Source organism: Plectropomus leopardus, chromosome 7 (genome assembly GCF_008729295.1).
Source record: "Plectropomus leopardus isolate mb chromosome 7, YSFRI_Pleo_2.0, whole genome shotgun sequence".
NCBI classification, from domain to species: Eukaryota; Metazoa; Chordata; class Actinopteri; order Perciformes; family Serranidae; genus Plectropomus; species Plectropomus leopardus.
Window position 1 is genome coordinate 7,327,217 of NC_056469.1, and position 24,526 is coordinate 7,351,742.

Genomic DNA, 24,526 nt, shown 5'->3' on the forward strand with positions numbered 1-24,526 from the left:
CAAGGTCTCTTTCCAGAAATCATGACCCGGTTACTTAAGATTATCCTTGGTGTGAGCAGTTACATGTAGGAACTATTTTCTTCCTACCGAGCTACACCTGCCAACCGCATCACCATATCATCCACTCATGTAGGAGAGGCCGGTTCGAGATGTAAACATTAATGGCGTCCTCCTCAGCTGAGCTGTAACGTTAGCTAGCTCAGTGGTGCTAGGTGAGTTAGCAGTAGATGCACGCTTCCTTCTGCGTGGTGATACGGTTTGTGGGTGTCGTGTGGAAGGAAGAAATAGTTCCTACATGAAACTGCTCACAACAAGCTCAGTGAATTATAGCGACTAAGTCATGATTTCCAGAAAGAAACATTGCTGCAGTTCTTCAAATTTATTTATTTTGTTGCATTTTGAGCACCACAAGTCAAGTGCCATCTAGTTCCATTATATTGGTGAGAAGGCAGATATCTCCAACACTCAAACTAAAATAATCAAGACTGATAAATAGCACTCGAGGAAATTTCCATATTTTTGATTGTGTGGTGAGGTGGCCCTTTAACATTAACTCAGCTAATAAGGTGCATTAAACCCTTACATTTTGTAGGGAGCACTGTCATGCACTTTTCTAAAGACCAAATTAAGACATTTGTCACAAAAAAAGAAGGTCGGTATGACTAATTGTGGTTCTTGGATCTGGCGACATGTCCTGGACCTGGTCCTTGTTTTTCAAAAACCTCTCAGTCCGCTTCCAGACTGGTTATTTCTGCCTGCCCACTCTCTCCAAGGAGACACAGCAGCTTCCTATAGGCGCTCCTGTTACACAGAGAGAAGACACAGTTGCATTAGTGGACACATTCAATAAAGCATACAGCTGGAGAATATCTCCAGCTCAATACCTGCATACTGTCTAGACAACTTAAAAATAGTTTGAGGGCGATGAATGCTGTCTGCGTGGCTTTCACAGAGTGATTCATGTGCCTGCTCACCTCAAGGTGATGTTCTTGCCCAGGCCTCTCTTGTGTTCAGTGTTTCTCAGACTGAGAGACAGGTTGGGAATGAGAGCTTGAACCACAGAGGGATCTAAAACAGCCACCGTCTCCAGGACACCATACACCTGCCTGTCGTAGACTCCCTCATTCTCCTCCACAAACGACCTGGGAGCATTGGGATTACACAAACAATGAAAACCACGAGGGATAAAATAGGCTTTAATGTGATTATAGATAGTGTTACTCTGCGCCTACAGTGACTGCATCAAAGTTTGTGCATCCGACGCCACACGCCTCTAATACAGGTGCAGATTTTTATTTAAGCGAGACATTATTGTCAATTACCGTAAGACAGTGATCATCTGGTCGCACGGTCCCTCTGTGGATGCAGCGGCACACCGCTCCACTACAAGCTGTAAGGCATCTGTGCTCATCTTCCTCACTGCACAGAAAACACACACACACACACACACACACACTGATATCATTAGACAGCCCTTCAGTGATTACTATAAACACAAACTTGTTTTTTGTTGCCTGTATAATTTGCCCCAAAGTGAGGATTGATGAAAATTGTAAGCATTAAAGACATGTTTTCAGTCGTCTCGCTGATAGTAAGTACTGTGATTACAGCATTTATTGAGTTGGTATTGAGGTAAAGTTTTTGCAAACACGGGCCAGATTTATTTTGGTGAACTGTGAGGGGAAGAAAAAAAAAGAAAAAAGACTTAAACATTTGCTGTGATGAATCAAAACTGCAGTCACACAAACAAACATGCACGTGATCCTAGAAAGACAAGTCATCACTGTGTTAAAGGTAACTTTATTGACTGAACTGTGGTCCTTAGTTCTTCGGCACATTAGGGATGTTGCCTGTATGACATTGTTAGAAGCATCAGGAAAATATCATGCCAGTCAGGATTGGCTGGAGCCAAGTTTTAAAGAATATAAGCCTTGTTTCCACTAAGCACTCTAACTTCAGTTTGGTACACGTTAGGACAGCTATTTTTGGGTTTCCATTGTCAAAAGTTGTGGATGGTACCAACAGATTCTGTCCTGTTTTTTTTCATCAGCCCTCTATTGAAAGGTGAAGGTGAAGCTAGAAACACTCTGCATCGTCAGTGAGGTGGAGATACAGCGAGACCTGGATGAAGCAGTGTCGCGGCTATTATCATCTAGTAATAACCCCGCCTACATAATAAGAGTACTGTCTGCAGCGGAAATGCAAAACAGATCTAATGTTTGGGAACATGTCGTTACATTTTGAGGGTACTGTACCAGAAGTGTTTTGTGAAACTAAGCTGTAACCATGGCGCATCTTCCTTCCTACACATGAGCAGGGATAGCGGTCCGGTGAGACACTCATTGATAATTCTCAGTGAACTGTGGTTATGTAGATCACTGAAGTTCCACATTCATAGCATTACATTTTTTCCCTCTACTGACTGTCAGATTTCCGGACAAGGATATTTTGAGGACAAATCCCAGCCACACTAGGCACCAAGAGATGCCCTCTGTGTCAAAAATCAGAATGCACTCAAACTCAGTGTAGAAAAACTGCACTTTGGAAGCTTCAGATTGTTTTGTGTGTGTATACACACGCGTGATCTTACCCTGCGGTTCGTTGACCAGCATCACACAGCGCAGCAGAGACGGAAGAGGCAGAGTGAGGAGGGCAGGGTCTGAGTCACTGTTTCGTCTCAGAAGCTCCGAGAGGAACATCAAGACCGCCGCAAGCCGAGGCGGAGGTGTGTGACCTTTAAACTGCAGGAAGTGCTCACTGTAGAAAATGGAAGGGAACATTTCCAATAAGTTCCTTTTTCTTTTGTGTGATCATCATGGAAGACAAGAAATCATATTAATAAAAACGCTACGTTCTTGATGATGAGTTTAAAAATGGAACTGAAATCTGAGGTGCCATTCATCAGTTTGATATATTTTCTAACACTATAAAAAGTGTCGCATTTGCTGAACAGGAGTCATATTCCAACACATATATATGATATGAAATTAATGCTGAAGTCAGATGGTTGAGGGGCCACGACAGGCAAACAATATCCCACTTCTAGTCTTACCAGAGCACCTCCAAGATGGTTCTCCTCAGCGCTGCTCCTCGGGTTGTTGGGTTGGCCTCACAGGCACTCAGTAGCACTGGGTGGTTGGCGATGATGCCCATGGATGGCGAAGCAGGGAGGAAATGGTCCAGATATCTGCGAGTAACAGAGCGGAGCTGCTGCTTCAGGTGGGCGCCCTGCGACTGAGACACGCTGGAAGCCACTGACAAACCCTGCAGGAGGATAAAATAATGAAAACATCTCAACAAATTAGACATGAGCGACAAAAAAAAGTTTCTTTTATAACACTGACACACCTTCAGGCCTGCTGTGTGTCCTGATTATCCAAGACGTGATGCAGTGTGTAATATATGTTTGTCCTAACCTGTAAGTATAGAGGCAGGCTGTCCCTGAGTGCTTTGTCCTGCTGTGTGAAGTTGTGTGGAAGCAGCAGTGTGTCCACAATACGGAACAGCAACTGCTGGGCTTTAGAGGTGGCCAGCAGGGGGCTCCAGTGCTTCACTATGCAACCTGAACACATCGGCACAAAACACAGACACAACTGCAATGATTCCTTAGTTAAGTCTGTGGCTGGGAACAAAAATAAAGTAAAAAAGTGCTCCTGAAGCTTTGTTCTTTTGTGTTCAAAGTATATGGGCTCTGCACCTACCGACAGCCCAGTAAACCAGCTGCAGCCCCTCTTGGTTCTTGCTGACCAAAGAGGGTTTAATGTGTTTAAGGATGTCGCCAATATAGTCCAGGGCTCTGGTCACCATGGTCGAGCGCTCAGACAAAACCTGCAGTCCACTGTACACACTGCCGACAGCCTGGCACCACGAGAAAGCAGATAAGAAAATACATTCATGGAAATATGTGCATGTAAATACAGGCTGCTATGACAGTGATATGCTAAGCATACATCACACAGAGCGCAGACTTGAGTGAAGGTGCAGAGATGAATTTCAAATAAGACTGAAGATATGCTGAGTACTGTAGTGTGGGTCTTATGTGCATTAAGTAAGGAAAAGGGTACATCTCAGGCACATTAAAGTGTAAATTACAGACATTCAGCAGAAACTGTTTGTTTTTGACATTTGTGAGCATGTGTTACCTTGACAAACATCTCCAGGGCTGAAGTGGGCTCCAGCTTGGCGGCTGTGGGCTGGAGGCCTGCTCTCTGCAAAAGACGGTCCACCTCAGGAAGTCTCAGCACGAGCCGGGTCAGTTCACACAACTGCTCCTCCACAGCACGGCCTGGAAACAGTGCAGACACAAACACAGGGTATTTCTGTATTTTAAATTAAGTTATTAAGTTATTAATTAATTTATATTTATTTGAATGTAGACAGACAATACAAATGCAGAAATAAACATTTAACAGTTATAGCTGGATCATCAGTGTCCAAGCAAAAAGTTAAGAATGTCCCTTCAAGTTACTAGTTATTAGAACAAAATCAGGTGCCAGAGGTTGGCACAAAAATGTCCATCAGAGGGTAACTTTTTTTCATCATGTAAATCTACATCGTTAACTATTTCTAATCCATTCAGACCTTGTTTGAGACTCTTAACCATTTCCTGGTTGTTGTGCTTTTGCTACCTGCTAATAGTATCTATAATAAATAATTGTCCTGCTTTAATGATGATTTCTAACTCTCCTCTATCCTCTTTTTTCCAACCTGTAGTATATGACTCTCACTTATGATGTCACTGTTCACACTTCAGGTCGAGAAAAACCTGATTTTCTTTTGGTTCCATGTGAGAACCTACTTTTCAGATTTCGAATCAATGTATTTTTGGTCAAACTGCTCTGAACAGGAGCGGAACCGGTTCCACGTTGGTGGAAAATCTGTGTCAGTAGCATTACCTGTTCTGCTGTTGGATCCATCCTGGTTCTTGTGAAGGTGCTGCTGTAGAACACAGCGGAACCAGGCTCTCACTGACAGGCTCTGCGCTGAACCGGTCACAACAGCGGCCGAATTGCTGCTTAGTGACAACACCAGCTCACTGAAAAATAAATAATTTCACACAAATGTGATGATATAAACGGCTATTGGATTCACTGATCTTCTCTGTTGATAAAGTTATTAAGAAGCATTTAATGTGTAAGTGGCAAGTTCCTGACAAACAAAAACAAAATGTAGACAGAAAGATGTATGTGACTTAAAAGAAGGGCATAATGCAAGCCATTTACGCTGACCCATTTAACATTAAAAGCCAGTGTTAAAATTCACATTCTCTGCCTCACAGTGCTGAAGTGGCCATATATTTGTTTTCTGACAGGGACTTAATGCCAAATCATAAATCTGTATTTAAAAATGCAAGTATTGACACCCACTTGTGTCTAAAACACATAAAAACATCTTCCCATCAGATTTCTTCTGAGCTGACAAACAGCTTTTAACGATGAGTCAAGAAGGATAGAAGGAGGCGAACATTTCTATCTAAGGTGTGATCATTTAATTAATTTTTTTTTGCAAGACTGAAACCATTACTTCATGTCATAAATTACATATTGCTAACAGCTCCAACAGCAGTGAATGGGGAGCTTGGCAGGCTGGTACTTCCAACAATAAAAACAAGGAGTGTCCTTGTTCTGGCTTTATATTCAGGTGTAGCACCTTAATATCACTTGGCACTGTCTGAAGAGGACCTCTGAGGTTGAAACAGTCACGCTGTTTTGTCCCCTCGAGTGCAATTTTGAAGATGCACTACATTTTGTATTCTGTTTAGAGGCATGGGAGTGAATTCTTCATTAAAACCGATTTTGATAATACCAAGGACACTCACTGTCTAATTTATTAATTAGATACCACCCAATACACCTACAGGACCTGTCGAAAACAATTTTGTCAAGTGGTATCTATCACGATGAAGCTGACAGGTTCAGAGGAGTACATCATCCCCGTCTGACTGACCTGATGTTTTCCCATCAGCAGTGATGTGAGTGAAATACTTTGTGATTGAGGTAAAAGGCACAAAGGGGAGATCTCCAAGGCTAACTGTACCTGTTTTGGAGCAGATGGGGAAGGTAGCGAGTTATGAGGAGTGGGTGAACCATGTCGTCCCAGCCAAAGCATTGCATGATGGACTGGACCGGGTTGGGCTGAAGGTCTTGGGGGGCAGAGCTCGGCAGATCGAAGGCCAACAGGGTGAAGCCTGAAAACATGAAATCATTTCATTTTCGTTGGAATAACGAGAGACTTGATACACGCATGATTAACCCTTTGAAACCTGTGCAAAGTGGCTTGATGTCTTTCAAAAACATGGGAAGAGGGCAATGAGCAATAAAAGAAGAAATGACCCACAAATTTGCAAGAAAAAAGTGCAGGAAAATAAAAATAAATTAATGAATTAAAAAGGAAATTACCGAGAAAAGGCGCCAAAATTATTATTAACTGTAAATAACATAATTCAAAATATGTAATTATGATTATTAGCTATATATAGTTTTTCCTTGCTTGTTTAAATTTTGTCCCTTGACATTTCCCACTAGCTTTTAAGAAGTCATTTTCTAAATTTACTAACTTCTTGCAATTTGTGGAACATTTTTCCACAATTGCTCATTGCCTTTTTTTTTTTAGGAAATCACACCAATTCGCTCAAAGGTTCAAATACTTGTGAAAGGCGTCTGAAGAAAAGTCATGTCATTTAAGTGTCAAAGGGTTAAAGTGCAGTGTAAGATGTTCAGGCATGTGTCCTCACTTATTTTTCTGGATGCTTTTTTTTACCATGCTCTCTGAATCTTTACATCCCTACATCCTCTCATTCTCCATCCTAACTATTCTCTGCCCTTCAAACACTCCGCTCTCATATAAAATGCTGGCATTATCTCAAAATTATCAGTATCGGCCGTTGCGAATCCATTTTGGGTGAACTCTTGTCCAAAACTCTCCCAGCCCTCCCCCACGCTGTCCTCCTGCAGCCCTTTCTTCGCTGCACTCAGTGTCTCTTTCCTCCCAGTGGGCGTCACTGACCTGCAGCAGCATCTGCCAGCTGTGCAGGCGGGGTCTGGGAGAGGCGTAGGCTGCGCAGAAAGGGAAAGAAGTGCGCCCAGAGTGCTGCTGCTACCGCTAGGTGGCGCTCTTTCACCACACTGGTGTTACCGGGAGCCCAAGCTGAGGTGGATGCTGACTGGACAGTGCGCTGATGGACCCGTCTGGAAGGACACAGACACACACAAAGAAAGCAGATAAACAAATCTATCCGATGCTAAATCCAAACACAGAGCTCCCTCTTGTGTATGACACCCACACCCTCCAACTCCGCCTTCTACTTTCTCAAATCCTTTTGCTCCCCTGTTTCTCTCTTTCACTCCTTCTTCATGTGTTTTCCCTCTCTTCTCTCCTGGGGGATTACTGGGCGCGGCGGTGCGCTGCAGTGTGGAGGTAGAGGTGGGGAAGGAGAGGAGGATATTATAGGCATAGAGTGGAGCCTAATGCTGATCCCCTGTACACAGACTATACTTTGGCTTCTTCTGGCTCATCCCTGGCCCTGGCCCCAGCCGCTATAGCAGCCCCACAGTGGCTGGCATTAGCCCAGATAAGCAGCTGAAGGAGCTGTAATCTCATTTAGACTGGAGATGATCCTCCTGTCCCCCTCATTCGCCCGGATGGGGGTGCGGGGAAGCAGGGTGGAGGTGTGCTGTGGAAGGAGGAAAGGACAGAGGAACTACTAACCCCCCCTCCTTCTATCCCATCCTCAACCACGCACTCTTGTCTGCTACTATGGTACACACACATCCACACACACACCTCAGCAGTGCCTTCCCTTCCAGCAAGGTTGCATCTAATCCAGAGAGAGCTGAGACAATCGATTAGAGTCTGAATTCATTAGCCTCGTTACTACTGCGGAATGGGCCTTTCACACCCATCAACCCTCATTGTACAAGACATCATCAGAGACCCCACTTAATCCTCCTCACTGCGGCTTCTTACAATGTGTACACACAAACATACACACGCACACACACAACGCCAACACACCATTAGAGACCCTGTTTAACCCTTTCCCCCAGCTGCAACCAACATACAGACACATAAAGTCAAATATAGCATCCTGAAAATGACACACACCCAAACTGAATTCAACCCATGTTTACTTTCTGTTTATTCTCCATGTATTTATCAAAAAGTAGAGGTGTACTTGTTACAAAATTTCTCGCCAGGAACTGTTGTCCTTGACTTTGAAAAGAAAAGCTCAATATCCGGTAAAAGGTCTTAATGCTCACAAAGGAAAACTCTTCACAGGGAGGCTTGTATTTTATCAAGCCGGGGAGATGGGGATTAATTGTTTGTACCGAAAACAGATCCAACACGGTGCACCGATGCCAGCTCACCTCATCAACCGGCGACACCCCCACTCTCTCACAGCACAGGGTCATGGGAAGGAATAAAACGACGGAATTATGCCTGGGACTGGCTCCTTGCCTCAGCACCATGGAAATGGCTATCAAGAGTGACTGTTCGGACCCTCCGCTGCCTCAGCCATTGGCAGAGTAATTCTCTTAATGTGTGCAGATTCCACACGGCTCTCAGTAGACATAATGATGCACAGGCTAAATTTGCCAGGCTACATAATTGCCCATTAATTGTGTCAAAGAAAAGGCATTAATCACAAAGAGATACCGAGAATTGCCAGGCTGAAGAATTATGTTTAATTTGGTGGGACGGATTGGAAAGAGAGAACATGGTATTTCTTTTTTTTTTTATTTGGTTAAATGGGTCAGCGTGGTCCGGGCCATAACACAGAGGGCCTCTGGGAGTTCTCCTCTTCTCTCTCTTCTTGGCCATTAATGTGCAAATGTGTGCCCTCCAACCCCGAGATCTGAGATGGGAAGTTTGGGAATTAGCAAAGCTAACGAGATACAATGTTATGGGAGCCCGGCGTCGGAATAAGAGAGGAGTACAGGTTAGTGTTTCACTTTTGGTGTGTGGGTAGGTGTGTAGGTTTATATGTGTGTGTGCAGGGTGGAGAGGGTGAAATGTATACACTGGGGAATTAAAGCAATCATACACCTACCCACATTATACAGGGAGAGGGCTCCAACACTTAACTTGACAGTGTCCTTATTCTAGTGTTTCAGCTCATTTATTAACCTTTCATAAGCAGAAAGTGACAGTAATATTATTTTTGCTTAGTAAAGCCCCCAGTTTCATATGTAAAGGTGTGAAAACTATTTAAGAAATCGCATGCATATTGAGAAATGTAGCAAAATCTGGAATTTGTACTTATTTGGGTCAGGTATGACACTTTTTAGGTATACTTTCCTGAAAAATGTGTAGTCTCACATTGATGTAATTTCTCTCTGTCAACTTAGAAGTGTGTGCTGGTGTATCTGTCTGCCCTCTGCTATGTTCAGGACTCTCCTGAGTATGTAGCCAGTTGCTGTCAACAGAGTGCATGTGATGTGGGGACTTTCTTCAAAGATAGTGACTAGGTTGTAGCAGCAGACAAGAGGAAGCTACAAAAATTGCGGACACAGTGCTGACAAAATACAAAAAGCTTCTTCAAAAATCTGAGTGAATCTAAGGTGGGCTTTCACTTTCATTTTCGCTGGTGAAGATGGGATGAAGAGTTATATGGAGTGGAGTCCTGGTAGTTAATTTGCTAAAGTATCGGCTTCTCCATTACAACGACAGTCCTGTTCCTACAGTGGTGCAGTAGCTTGTAGTGTTTGCACAAACAGCTGTGGGGAGGAGTTGTGTCTGCAAACAGATATTGATATTTCCTTCATAATATCTTTAATACTTTTTTAAAAACTGATTGAAATTTGTCAGTAAAACTGCGTATCTAAGGTCATTTGACATGCTATATTTAGCATTTAATGCTGACTCAGATTTGTTCTGTTCTTCATCTTCAATCACATAGTATCTGATTTAAAGCCGCTCTCGTCAATGTTTTCATATTAATGAAGGAAATGATGTATCATGCTGAAGCTGTGTATAAAGCCAACTCAGCAGTGTCGCTCAGCTCCGCTTTAGTGTCTTTCTGCCTATTGTTATGACAAACAACGATAGCGACAAGATAATGAACTGAGCATTTAGCATCTAAAGAGTCAAATTGGTGGAGACCAAAACAGAGGTTAGAAGAGAGTAAATTTTGAGTTTACATTGATCTGGTAGACAGACACCTGACTCTAAAAGCCATTGTTCAAGATTTCAGTTACATTTTGAGCATACCTGTGCATCAGTTCAAAGAGATAAAAGTACTTACTATAGGGACTTTAAAGTGTGAGTAGTACTTTGTTTGCTTTTATGTTTACTTAGTGCAGAGATGTTTCTAACTTAAAGGCTGGAAAGCACCATGACACTCAACTCTTTAACACCATATTTAACTGAGAATCTACAGTGAAAGATCACACATCATTCCTCACTCTATAGCCTCCCAGTCTCACCTGATGAGTATCTGCTCTCCCTCCTGTTCCCGCCTCCACATCCCCACATAAACAGACACTGTTTCTGCTGTGGCTCTCTGACCTTCAGCAGGGGTCGATCGTGTAACGAACACCCGTGTCCTACAGCTGAACCCGCCCTGACGCCCTACTGACCACGGTCTCTCAATGAGCTCACTGCACTGCCGCAGTCCCCATGACGACAAGAGGGTCCACAGAGGGTCCCTTGGGCCTGTAACCCTACTCATAGCTTCACCAGCACCTGGTGAGGGTGACATGGGGGCCACTAGGTCTGCTGAGACTAACAGTGGCCTCAACGCAACACAGGGTCTTCACACACGCTCATTCCTGCTGACAGCACAATCCACCTATTGTCAGTATGAGCAGTGAGTGGACTCTGGGCCGGATGGGAAGAGCAGAGGAGATCATTCTGCTCTGCTGTAGCCACTTATCAGATTTTAATAGAAGCCTAGCTTGGCCTTGGCCAGAAAACATATGTCTGTGTCCGCTATCTGTGAGGGAGCGGCTATCAGCGAAAAAAAAGAATGAGAGAAGCTGAAAAAAAAGTAATAGATACTTGGGAGTATTTACACCTGCTGTCTCACCTGAGCTGGGCGAGGACGATCTGCAGAAAGCCCAGGGCAGAATTCAGCTCTGAGATGCGGCAAGCAGGCAACAACCAATCGAACCCTTCGTTGAGCAGCTTCTCCTCGGACAGGCTGAGGCTGGGGCTCGTCTCGAACACCTCGGACACACCTTCCAGGTATGAACCGAGAGGCCCCCAGAGAGCGAGTCTGCGGGAGACCTCTGTGGTCTTATTGTAGAACTCTTTGGCCGTCTCGTTAAAGGAGGAGGCCAGCCAGCTCGCCTGCGCACCAACATCCAGACCACGCTCCTGAAAAAAAATATCAGATGATGTCTAGTAGACTCTAGTGCACACACCACTTGCAACAATACACTTCCAGATACAATTTCTGATTGACAAACAATACCTGGAACAACAACAGCAGTGATAGCTGTCCCCTCCAGACCAGGGTGCGGTGTCCAGGAGGGCAGTTTGAGGGAAGGAAACCCAGCAGCTCGCAGGCTCTGCTGGCCACATCCTCCAGCTCTACCTGCCTGGCCAGCACCAGAAACAGCAGCAGGAAGTTCATGAGGCCGGCCTCTGGCAGCTCCTGCATCTTCTTCGAGGAGAACTTGAAATAAATCCTGAAAACATGAGAAAACTAGAATTAATGCCTCAGGGTTTTATGCCTCTGCACACCGGTCAAGTTGCAGCTACAGCTTACATCCATGACTGGCAGCACAGATGATTTATACCATCAATACAGTTTCAAGGTGGACACCCAAGATCAGTAATATAATGAAGCTGACACGTTGACCTTTGGGATATATAATGTCATCACTTCATCAATTTATAATAGATTTTTCTGTGATTTCTTTTTTTTAATATTTAGTGAATTCATTCTTGAGTTTTGGCTATAAACATGTTTTGTAAGGTCACAGTGATCTTGACTTTTGACTGCTAATTTGTAATCAGTTCATCATTGAGTCCAAGTGGACAGTTTTGCGTAACTGAGGAAATTCCCTCAAGGTGTTCTTGAGATATTGCATACACAAGAATGAGATGGACAAAAAAGGTCAAAGGGTCCTTGATTTTTGACCTCCAAATTCTAATCAGTTTATAGCTGAGTCCAAGTGGACGTTTGTGCCAAATATGAGAAAATTTCATCAAGGTGTTCTTGAGATATCACCTTCTCAAGAACAAAAGGCAAGTTGTCACAGTGACCTTGACATTTGACTGCCAAAATCTAGTCAGTTCAATCTCGAGTCCAAATGGACCGTGGTGAATTTGAAAAAAAAAAAAAAAAAATCCCTCTAGGCGTTTGTATGTACGGACAAACAACACAGAATCATAATGCCTCCGGCCAGGGCTATCACCAGTGCAGAGACATAATGATCGAGGGAGGAAGAGACAAAAGCTCAGAAATGTAGCACAAGCTGGTCTGCTAAAGGAAACATGGTCAGAGACATGTATGCATGTGTCTGCTCTTCACAGTATCACTTAATCCAGGGCAACTAAATGGTTAAATTGTTGTTTTAAAAATCCAATTTCAATTGTTCTTTATTTCCACTGACCAACTTTTCAGAGGTGATTTGTTCTTCTGAAACCTCTGACTTTAAATGCTGACTAACTGAACTTTCCACCCCCACCGAGCATCCCACCACCTGCCTCCATCGCCCTCTCAGCTCCAGGGGAGAGGCTGGGCTGCCCAGCCTGTGTGAGTGTGTGTGTGTGTGTGTGTGTGTGTGTGTGTGTGGGTGAGAGAGAAAGAAAAAGTGAGAGAGGGAGTAAGCAGGATCTAACAGCGTGCTGGGTGGTTCTCTCACCCAGCACGCTGTTAGATCCTGCGGGCACTGTGGAGAAATGCCTTTAAAGATCATGTTAAATGTCAGAGACACTCAGACACACAGCAGTAGGCGCTCGGTCCCTCTCTCTACATCCAAACCAATTTATTGCAACACCAGAGAGAGATCAATAAAACCACACACACACACATACACACATGCGTTGCCACACATCCAGCTTGCTGTTTGCTCGCCTGGCAGGAAAACACAGAAGGCTGGAGTCCCCCTCCCCCCCTCTCTCCTCCTCCCTTTTACACCCCACCTCCCAAACACAGATGCAGCCCACACAGGTGAGTCGAGCTGCTGTTTGGGTCAAAACACAAACAGCCAGCATCCCAAGACAAACTCAGTGTAAGAAGTATGACTGATATAAAGGAGTGGAGAAAAACGAGAGAGGAACTGAGAAAGACCAGGTTAACACTGAAATCAGCTTAGTTACACCCACAGAGGACGATGAAAGGAGAAGGTGGCCAAGCATGCAGTCGGAGTGTGAGAGGAGGGAGATTTAAATAGATGAATGGGTAATATGTAACAGGGATATAAGCAGCGCGCTGGGAGGCGGCAGTGGGGATTTTCTGTGTTCTCCCAACCTGTCTGTCTGTTTGTTTATTCCGGACAGCTTTTTTTTCTGGAGGCGAGCAGATGCTCCTAACTCCCGGCGTTGGAGATCAACATGCTCGCAGTCGATCCCATTAATGCGGTCGGCGCGGGTGTCCCGCAGAGCCCGGCCAGGAGTAGGAACGCTGCCGAAATGTTGTAGCGATACAGTCGGCACGCCTCACACCTCCTGAGGAGGGGGGAGGTAGTGGTGAGGGAGGTGGAAGGGGGGGGGATCTGGACCTGTCCCAGCCCAGCCTGGCTGTTGCCAGACTGCCTACCACCCACATCTCCCCGCTCCGCACCACCCAAGCTCCCCTCTATCCGTGTTGGAAACCAACACAGCTTCGTTAAGGCGAATTAACCGCCACGCTCGTTAGCTAATTAGCCCCCATGTCTGCAGCGCTACTGAGCACATTCCAGACAGAGGGAAGTCATTAGGCGGATTTATCTACGGCTGCCTCTCTCTGGCGCCCAGCCGGCCTGGGATATAGGATGGTCCAGCGCTCGGTTCTGATGTGCACATTAGCTTGTGATCTCTCCTCTCTTCTTTCTTACTTTTCCTCCACAAAAGACACACACTCTTTCTCTCCATCCAATGGCCTCACACACTTATCACCATGTCACTGCTCTAGGGAGCAGGTGCAGTGAGTGTGTGTGAGTGTGTGTGTGTGTGTGTGTGTGTGTGTGTTTGTGTGTGCATCAGTAGGAGGCTCCTTGGCTCTGGTCTGTGCTGAAGAGCAGGTGGTTGACTCCTGAGACACCTGCTCCACTGGGGGGCCTGGGTAAATATCAAAGACGCACTGGGAGACTGCGGTGCACCTGGCATGCACACAAACAAGACTGAAATGCATGATCGTGAGCAAACACACATGTTGTTTGTGTATTCATGCAAGTATGCACCTATACACACACACAAATCCAAGCAGCACACTAAACACATCACACATTAGAAGATCAAGGGGAAAAAGGGGAATGCTATAAAGCCGTATCCCAGTGAGTAATTATTTCTCACAGCTTCCATTCCATGTTTCCCCTTTTTTATCTCCTCTTCCTCCAAAATACTCTATAAGCTTGCGGTGTATGGTGTTGAGTCGACCGCCTGGCCATGAGACCTACTTTTCGTGGTGGAAGTGAATATGAAGGAGCGAGAACTACAAAGCCTCCCAGCCTTCTATCCATACTTTACCTTCCTTTGATCTGTCTCTGTGGGACTCCACCAGCCCTGTCCTGGGCGAGGCACAGGGCCAGCACTCGCAGGAAGATGTGGAAGGAGTTGGCTGAGCGGTAGAGCTGGGTGTGTCCTAGAGAGTGGAGTGGAGAGGGGGAGCAGCAGCTGTGGGCCTGCTCCAACAGAGCCAGGGGCGTCTTGCACACAGTGCCCACGCCAGACATCCCGAGCCAGGGTACAGTGAATGAAGCACTCTGTGGAGGACGGACAGAATATAATGTGTAATGTACAGGCATAGGTCATAATCTAAAGAATACGCTGCTGCAAATATGAAGAAACTCATAATAACAACTACTTACTTTCTTACAACTACTAAAACCATTAGAATGTCAGCTATTGGAGCAACCAAGACAAAGACATGAAAGAATATAACACGTCATATCAAAATATGGTGATGAGGTCAATTTAGGTCATCTGGTTGAGGTAGATATTCTTAAAATGAGGTCAGATATTAAGTTTCTGAATGTCAGTGCTCACCAGATTCCTGCTGTAGTAGTCCCAGAGGGTGGAGACAGCGCTGGTGCTCGGGTCCCACAGCAGACAGAGACTGAGACAGCAGTGGACGTGCATCCTGACCTGCTCCTCTGCAAGGCCTCCCTGTTATTGCATACGTTCATTTACAATTAAAACTATATTTCTTTGATGAGGTTAAAAATTCATGTATTCATGTGGAGGCAGTGCTGACCTTGGGGTTGCAGGTCAGCTTTAGCAACTCTTCCACAAAAGTCCAATTGTCCCCCAGATGTTTCTGTGAGTGCAGATAAAATAGGAAGATACATTTAAACACAAAAATGAAAAACAAAATAAAACCTAATGATGCTAATTTTAGTCATACTGTATATTTGGGAATAGTTGGTGGAAAGTAAATGTGTTGCCTGCATTCATATTTAGAAATAAAGCAGACATGGCCTGCTTTCAGAGTGCCTGCTGTTGATAGTGCAGAGGCGCTGTCGTCATCAGTCTCGCTTATTTCTATGAAAAGTCCTATGTAATTTGTCTCTTTTCACCAATGTGTCTCGTTTTAGCACCTGTCTTTATGAAAGTGTCGAGACAAATTAATTCTCAAGACTTATTTTAGAATTGCAGAAGCCTCTTGGATGAGAGGCAAATGTCTTCAAAACTACAACTTTCATGGAGAACGAAATGAAACAAGACACACTCACAAGCGGTAAAAGACTAATATTTGCAGTTTAAAATGTTATAGGGATACTTTGCTGATTTTCAACCAGCTTTGTATGACAACAATGTGGGCAGTCTGGGTAAATACACAATGGAAAACTCAATGACGTGAAATTTCACTGGCCCTAGGAATGTTGTTACAGATTGTACTTCTTTATTTTCTATTCCTGCTACCTTGGACTCAAAGACTATTGGAGAGGATCGAGAGAGAGAGCCGCCCCTCTCTGTCTTTAAACTCAGATCAAACAGTAAAAACTAGGCAGTTCTTACAAACCAAGATTCTGTTCCTGCATTGTCTATTTTTCACCCCAAATATTTTCAGAGACATATTTTAGTGCACTGTTTGGCCACCTTATTGTTTTCCGTGCCAAGCGGGTGCCATACTGTTTTCTGAATTCTGAATGGAGCCTGAAAAACACTGAGATCAAACGGCAGCACTGATCAAATATAAAGAGAGGTTCTGTTTCTGTGCTGCCCAATTACCACCCAAAATGTCTTCAGAAACATATTTTTGTGCAATTTAACTGTAATATGAGACTGCTTTTTACCAGTTGAACACCCTATTGTTTTCTGTGTCAAAACAGCAACTTGTTACGTCGCCAACCAGCGGAAGCATTTATTAGTCCGGTGTGGGGCAGTGCACTCTGGTAGTTGAAGGTTTTCTACTTCTTGAACAAAGAAAAATTCCAGCTCTTTATCTTTGTTTTCTCCAGCCATATAGCACCAATTTCAATAAATTATTTGCATCTTGCTATGGCATAGACATTCTAGATTTGTGAAAAGACGATCTTTCAACAGTGAAATACTTATTTAAGATGTCAATGTTGTCATTCTGTGTCTTACCTCTGACTGGAGAGTCCCGTTACGACTGTACTGCCCCAACATTGCTACATGAGTGAGCAGCCACCATGTGAAGCCCAGAGGGTCCTTACAGTGCGCAGGGAGGCCACTGAACTGCTCTGCTGCTGGCTTCCCTGAAACCAGAGGCCTCAACAACGAGTTCATGTAGCTCCAGAAGGACTACACGGAAACACATGTTGGTTAATTTGGGATTATGGGCAGAGTCATATTTGACTGTAAGACTGTGAAAATGTGTGTATTTGAGTTACCTGTGTGTGCAACACCTTATTCCTGTGTTCCAGAAGATGCATGAGCAGCACCCACAGCTCTTTGGTGCAGGAGCAAAGGCAGTGGTGGCTGCTCAGCGCCTCTGTGGGCCTCACCTAGAAATCACCAGCATACATTAAACTTAGTAAGCTCCACCTGCAGCTCTGTTCTACATGAATGCATGGTAAAAAAGCATGATATTCAGGAAAAAATGACAGAAACTGAACTCATATTCAATTTGTGCTATCAGCAGCGTCCATCCGTTTTCTACTAACTGAACACTAAACGTGGTAGTGAACATATTCAATACTAGATTTTTTTCAGCTAAAAAACAAGCTAGAAATACCGCTGGTACATCTCAACAGTGAGATGTAATGAGCTGTGGCCAGCCGCCCACCTTGCTGTATTTGCCCATAGCCAGACCAGTGAGGTCACACAGCAGACTGCACAGGTGCTCTTCAAACAGGCTGGTATCGGTTAGGTTCTCCCCCGTCAGGTTCACAAACTGGTGGGCGTACACCACCTGGCCTGGAGAGAAGAACAGGTGAAATTACTAAAAGCCTGTTTCCACGATAATGACTCAGAGTGAGCTGCAAGTCAGGAGATTAGCCCGCTGTGCAAGTTGTTAGATGTCAGTCAGGGTACAGTCATTCAAACTTTTTGGGAGAGAGAATATGGTGTCTCTGAAGCAGTAACTATGCAACAATTTTGTACTTTAATTTTATTACAGTTCTTCTCCCATAATACACTTAAGCGGAAATATTTGGATTCCAAAACTGCAGGTACATTCAGTCTCTACACTACAACATAGTACAAGCAGCATGGCATATTTTTATATCTTAATTGTGCTTTGCCTGTTTATGCATTCTGTTGCAAGGACCGGACACATAATTCACATAATTTACTCTTGGAATCTTTTTTTCTTGGAAAATATGGGGGTTGCAGGACATTGATTGAGTGTTCAATTGTAGATAGCAATTTTTTTTTAACTCGATAATGAATGAACTTAGAACCAGGTACAATATGGATATTTATACACACATTTGCATGTTTTTTGTGTGTAATTATGTTTTTATTTATTGGCATGTATTTATTGACATGTATTTATAAGCATCTTGTTCACGTGATTGGCCACATGACTGTTCACATATGTATTTAAGATGGTGTCTTGCAATGTAAATCTAGTCTGAGAGCTGGAAACTTTACTTTGGTGCATTAAATAAGTGATAACAGGAGCCCTGCAGTGTGCAAGCTGTTTTTTTTGCCTTTTTCTTTTCACTCGTGTTTGTTTTACTCCTGCTCCATGTTTGGATTGGATGTGCGTGCATACTTTTGCTTCCGTACAAGGACCGGAAACATACCTTGCATCTTGTGGCCAAGTAGGTGAAGGATCTCTAAGACTGACCAGTGGATGTCAAGATGAAGGTGCAACAAATGCCAAGAGGGAGGAAAAATCTGTGGGAGGAATACAGAGCACCGAGTTTAAATAGAAGGGAAATCCACTGGAAATATTTTCTTGAGTTATAGCAAGGTTCTGGATGTTAAGAAACTCAGAGTTACGGGCTCATATGACTCATTCCTAACAGCTTATATTTTTCTTTTGCTTCTTGAAAGCTTGCATTTGTGCCTCATCCACACTTTTGTTACATGTGTTTCAAAGCCCTTTATCCTTCACAACAGTCCCTGATGCCTTTGCTATACACACACACCTTTCCTGGGTTAGATATAGTGAAGGCACTCTGAACGTTGGCAGGCAGGTCTTTGAGCCGTCCAATGAGGAGAGTGACGCCAAACAGCTCCTCCAGCAGAGCAGAGGGGAGCTGATTCTCCAGCTCTTCATACGGGTGAGAATGACCTCCATCCATAGAGCTGGGCGGTTCCAGGTATCTGAACCAATAGAAAAGCGCATGCATATCCAAATAAACTAAGAAAAGCAGTAACAAATAAAAATAAAAACATTTAAATTTGTGGTACTGGTGTTGATATGAAAACACGTAGAATCACCTGTGCAAGAAGACTTTGACATACTGCAGAAATGAAACGCACTGCTGTCTGAGGTCCTCTGCTTCATAGTGGAGGCTGCCGGCTTGACCTACAACACATGAGGGATGCTGTGGCCAGTGCTCCTAAATCTGCCCTTGATTAAAAGATCTTGAGTTCAACCCACCCTTCAGCCAATGTGATTTAAAGCTCTTACTTTACAACATCTGAGGGAGCATACTCAACTACATATACAATTCCTGTTTACACTACAGACCATATCCCAACGTTTGCAAATATACAACAAAGTATCTCTCTAACACATTAGATACATGTTACAGGGTTCCTACGGCTCGAAGAAAGTTAGATTTAAGACTTTTTAAGACTTTCTTAATACCCCATGGAATGTAATTTAAGATCAAGTTTACAATAGCCAAGAAGACAAATAAATCAATAACTGACATCAATTACTTGGGTTGGAGACAATTTTGTCCAAATGTTTACTTGAATATAAACTATGACTTTTTGGCTCAAGTTAAAAAAGTTAGATAATCTATGTTTAATGCTGATTTTTTGAAAACTTTTTCGAGTGGAAAGCAATGAAAATATGTTATTATATAATTCCCCCTTCCTTGAAAAAAAAAGCCTGTTAATTTTCATTTGATTGGATATTGCAAATGCTTTTTTGTTTTTAAAAAAGGTTTTTACCAATTATTTTGAGATTTTACGATGCAACATCTAAAAAAAGTGATTCTTAATAGCCTGCTTCCACTGTCCTAGCATTTTTGAATACCTTTGAAAGATTGATTTAAGACATTTAAATAGCAATTAAGGCCTTATTTATAGATCAATGAATCTGATGCCTTTTAAGACTTTTTTAGGATCAGCAGGAACCCTAATGTTAACGTGAGCAAAAAATAGCTTATTGTATGGACAAAAAACTGACCTGAAAACTAAAAATCTGATTAACAGCTCAATTGCGGATTTTGTATTGTACAAACTTACCGAAGTCATGCGAACTGGACTGCACCAAAGACTCCAACCGGTAAACCTTTTGTCTGAAATATACAAATATAAGAGCAACTAAGACGAGTGATGTGTACGCGAATGACCTTCAGAGTAGGGCAAATGTGTTTAAGCAAATTCAGCTGCAATCTGTTTTACATCTCGGTTTACCTGAAAAGACCAAATAGTAGCTTTGTAGATTCCACCAGTGCCGTCTCTGTCACCAAGGGGAAGCCAAAGATCTCCACTGTGTCTGTCTCATACTCTGCAGGGGCCGGGTCAAGACGCAGCAGCAGCCTACAGAGCGGATGCATACACATCAGTTGGGACTTCATTTACTAAGGTTTTTCTGCTGCCACCCTCTCACAATGGAGGTGACTGGAATTTCATTCTCTGTGCTCAAAGTATCAAAAACTGACCTTTGAAAAAAAAATCAACAGTAGTTTCCTGTTGCCAGAAAAATGACCCACTTTCTCAGGTTAATTCACAGATGTTGCTGTCAGCAGTTTTCACCAGGACCATTTCTCTGGCACAAAGTGGCACAGTGAAAACTGCTGACCTCCAAAGGGGAAAAATGTGTTTCTTTTTTTGTGATTCTGGTGAGCTGACGGACAGTGATTGTACCGTTTGAGGGAGCCTCTTGCAGTGTATCCCTCTGAGGAGAGCGTTCTGGTGGGGTCCTCCTTTGTTTCTGAGCAGCAGAAGCATGATGGTCGGGCTGGGGTCGGCTCACATAGGCTATCTGCGGCGAATGGAGAAACTGGTGGGGTGAGGGATGGACTGAAGTCATCTGCCATGCCGCCAGTACAGAATCTGTATCCCCTTTAATGACAAAAATATTATAGTGAGACATCGCAAGATTTTTTTCAGAAAAACAGATTAACATATTTTGCAGAAAAAAAGTACCCTTAAAAATCTGGAGATGGATGCTACCTTGCTTTAAAAGTAGTCAGTAAAGGACTGTGTTTTATTTATCACAGTAGGTGGGGGTTGGCTGTTTTTTTTTTTTTTTTTTTTTAAATATCATGACCCTCCCCAGAGCAACAAATATTTTTCCTCCAGACTCCCTGAGTAACTGGGGAAAATGCATGACTCTTCCTTTACCATAAATAACCATATTTCATTATTTCTGGCGATGATAAAATGTTTGCTTAAGTAGATGTTTAAAGAAAACATGCCTAACTTGTGGGTTTTGGGAGTATTTAAAATAAATAAAAAAAATGCAGCTATTTAAAGTTAAACATTCCTCCATTAAGCCAAATCCAAAAACGCAATTCCCTCCCCAGTGATTAAAAGTTATTTGAAGTTCCTTCCTCTTTTTGCACAGCCCCCTCCTCTCTCATAAATAACGAACAGTCCCTAATGGTCACATATGCTACATAGATAAGCTCTTTCACAATGCACCTCACTGAACATGAACGTGCGTAATATTCCCCACAGCAGTTATAAAAGGCTAGATTTCTCTACGGTGTGTACTTATATTACAGTAAACAAGACGACATATTCACTATGTTAGTGTTCACCAAGTTTCTATTACTTTCAATATCTTAATGAAGGCAGAAGCTCAGTGTTTAGGGACTTGGCTTGGGGACCGAAGGGTCGCCGGTTTAAGTATGCAACGTGGATTGATAGCTGGAGAGATGCCTGTTCACCTCAGGCAAGGCTCCAAAACCCCGTCTACTCGGGGTTCCTGATCATGAGCACCTCCTCGCTCTGACATTTCTCCACGTGATGCATGCATATATCCTGATTTTGCATGTGTGTGTATTACGGGCCTGTGTCTATAACTTGTTAATGACAACAGAGTGAATGAAATTGGATTTCCCCTCGGGAAAAATTAATAACTTATGTCTTCTCCCTTTTCTTCTTAATGTAATGAATTCACAGTTCGAGATAGCGAACTGAAATAGCGGCGTGTCTAACAGGGATCTAAACACAGCATCACTTTCAGAAACACATCAGTCGAAACATTTACAAACCTTAAAGACCGGATTCTTGTGCAATGTAATGATCCGTAATATCAAAGCAAAGTATAAAGATTACACTGCCGTCATGACTCCGTTGTTTGGGTTTTGTCGGGCTCTCCCGCGCGCCCACACCACGCATGCGCAAACTCGCCCCGCGCCCGATGATTGGTGGGAAGTTTCACAGTGGGCGTGAACCTATCGACATATCAAGATGTGTCACTGCTGCGTGCTTCCTGTGTTGCATTTTTCCAGGTAAAGTGCCACTGTCTTGTGAGTGTTTGTCCAGCAGTCTTTTTCTGTTTTATCGACAGTTTTGTAACAGATCAAAGTATTTGTTTTCTGTTTTCCACCGAAAGCATTCAGCTCTGTTTTCACCCTCGTGCGACGTTTCAGTAATCACATGTGGTCGAGTTAAATGGCTCACTGGTTGTTGTTAACACGAAGAGAGTCACAGAGTTCAAGTCGAGGTTTAATTTGCTACAAACACATCACACAGGGGCCTTTAAAAAAAGACAGATGAAACGCACGCGACGAACAACGCATGTGTGTAAAATGTTAAATGATCATTAATAAAACACCCTGAAGCATACACTTTTGCTGCTAATAAAAGGCGTTTTATTAACTGAACCAGGGCATCTGCTCTATAGCATGACCACACACTACAGTTATGTTAAAGTCACTTCTTGTCCCTTTCAGTGTCTCTGCAGGGGTCCCGCCCAAATTAATACAAAACAATGCAGCGGTTAAAGTGGAATTTTATCCACGCTAACCCTAATTTCCATATGCAGATCTGTCTCTCCCAACAGTCCCTCTCGCCATCACACCATTTCTTGCATTCTAATGCATTCTCACATCTTTACAAAATCCCCCCTTCCGCCACACGCCGTGGATGTGCTCGTTTTGTCGACTTACACTTCGTTATTTCTGCACGTTTGACTTGTCAAGTGAGGGAGATGTACGGTGCACGCGGTGTTTTGCATGCTCTAATTTGCACGTTTTGTTACCAGGAGTCGGCGGAGACAATAAAAATGGACGAGTCGGGAGATTTTTTTTCTTCAGGATGCATGGACCTCCCGCTCTGCTTTCAACAGGAGGCAGTCCGTCTGCGTGAAGGCTCTGTCGTCTGGAAGGGAAAGGTAAATGCTTTTTTTTCCCTGTCACTACGCTACAAACCCATTCAATCCTTTCTGTGCACCGTAGTACATGGAGAGGGAGTGAGGTTTGAACCTGTTTCATCCCCCCCCTCCCCTCGCCTTCAGATGTAGCCTCGTTTCCAGGCTTTGATGCACTGGACCAGTCTGTGAAAACCACAATTCAAGACTGGAGACTGAAAATTTGATGATTTGAAACTTGACTCAGACCACTGACTGTATGCACTTGCTGGTAATCCACCCATCCCTAAAAATGAAAGATTAGATGTCTAAAATGGATGCAGTTAAGGTAATAACCTGACACTGGGATTACTTGCAGCCTATTGGGGCTTTCTGATAAACTTGATGAACTGTATGTAAAGGAATACTCTGGCCAACATGTGGATTACTGCTGACAGACTACTACAGAAGCATTTTGAAAATGACTCCTTGTAAAATGAAATAGTAATAAGCTAATCAAAAACATACAGCCACACAGGTGTCTCCCATTTCTGTCCCATGCAGGGTGTAGTTGGGTGGACCTAGGGGAGACCAGGGACAGTTGGAACACTTTTTTCAAATTTCTCAATGAATCAAACAAAATTTAGACTGGAATTGATAGTTTGCTATATGATAAACTTCAACACGTCAAATACCGAGGCAATGTATTTAAGCGGTTTTATGAGCTTTACAATGTTGCAAAATTGATTTGAATAAGTCAATCCACTGTTACAACCGTCCCAAAAAGCACAGGATGTAAATCATAACATTAATACTGTTCTTTGTTACATTTAGATATTCCTATAAGCCGTGGTAAACAGCAAACATACACAAAAAAAAGGGCCTGGCACAACTAAATGGAATGCCACCTTTGTTAATATTGTTAGTTACACCTGTACTTTCTATGAAACCCTGAAACTCACAAAAGGAAGCAAAAGGTTATCAGACAAGTCAAAAATATATATGAATACTGAAATAAACACATTCTTTTGAAAGAAAATAATTAAACATAGTTTGAAATAAAATATAAAGCTTTATATAATTAAAGTAACTTGACATTTTCATCCTGGTTAAGGAAGAGCAGAAATTGCTGTATTTCGTAAGTGTAAGTTGGTGTAAGTTTATAAGAACACCAAATTCAAAATTTGCAAAGTTATTGCCAACTTCTACAGAGAAAATAAAAGGCAACCTGACTGGAAACATTACAAATGGTCACTGTTGGTGCACGGCCAGTAAAACCACCCAGCGTCATTGGTAGCCGTCCACAGTCAGTGATATCATATCAGTGAGATGAGGTGCTTGTGCAGAACCCAGAGGACACTTAAAAGACAATACCCAACCAAGCCACAGCCTGTTCGCCCTGCTGCTGTCTGGCAAGTGATACAGAATCTGCTGCCATACCACCAGACGACAGAGCAGCTTCGTTCCTCATGTTTTAAGAGTCCTTAACTCATTCTTTGTATTCCAGAAAAAAATTGTTCGTCTTTTAGCTGCGACCAG

The 24,526-nt window shown here is 43.3% G+C and overlaps 1 protein-coding gene across 2 annotated transcripts; it reads right to left on the minus strand.

Annotated features, from left to right (window-relative positions):
* Window positions 1-455: 455 nt before the first annotated feature.
* mms22l (MMS22-like, DNA repair protein) lies at window positions 456-23,022 on the minus strand. 2 transcript variants are annotated; one of them, XM_042490427.1, is made up of 26 exons: window positions 22,901-23,022; window positions 20,554-20,751; window positions 20,101-20,226; window positions 19,930-19,982; window positions 18,949-19,036; window positions 18,654-18,831; window positions 18,306-18,399; window positions 17,342-17,472; window positions 16,947-17,060; window positions 16,681-16,857; window positions 15,344-15,406; window positions 15,136-15,255; window positions 14,617-14,852; window positions 11,414-11,630; window positions 11,027-11,316; window positions 7,006-7,187; window positions 6,037-6,187; window positions 4,896-5,035; window positions 4,143-4,285; window positions 3,702-3,858; window positions 3,417-3,562; window positions 3,053-3,264; window positions 2,591-2,757; window positions 1,323-1,419; window positions 975-1,142; window positions 456-801 (listed from the first exon to the last, which is right to left on the minus strand). In XM_042490427.1, exons 1-26 carry the CDS (start codon window positions 22,960-22,962, stop codon window positions 726-728), a joined length of 3,786 nt encoding a protein of 1,261 aa, XP_042346361.1. In that variant the 5' UTR covers window positions 22,963-23,022; the 3' UTR covers window positions 456-725. The 2 variants fall into 2 exon arrangements, with proteins under 2 accessions (XP_042346361.1, XP_042346362.1); XM_042490428.1 differs by lacking the exon at window positions 22,901-23,022 and adding an exon at window positions 21,909-22,008.
* Between the last annotated feature and the right edge of the window lie 1,504 nt (window positions 23,023-24,526).

Coding starts and splice junctions, on each gene's coding strand:
- mms22l (XM_042490427.1), bottom strand. CDS start 22,962: ATGCATCCTGAAGAAAAAAAATCTCCCGACTCGTCCATTTTTATTGTC. Junction 18,400..18,653: donor CTATATCTAACCCAGGAAAG/GTGTGTGTGTAT, acceptor TTCCTCCCACAG/ATTTTTCCTCCCTCTTGGCA. Junction 15,256..15,343: donor AGCTGACCTGCAACCCCAAG/GTCAGCACTGCC, acceptor ATGCAATAACAG/GGAGGCCTTGCAGAGGAGCA.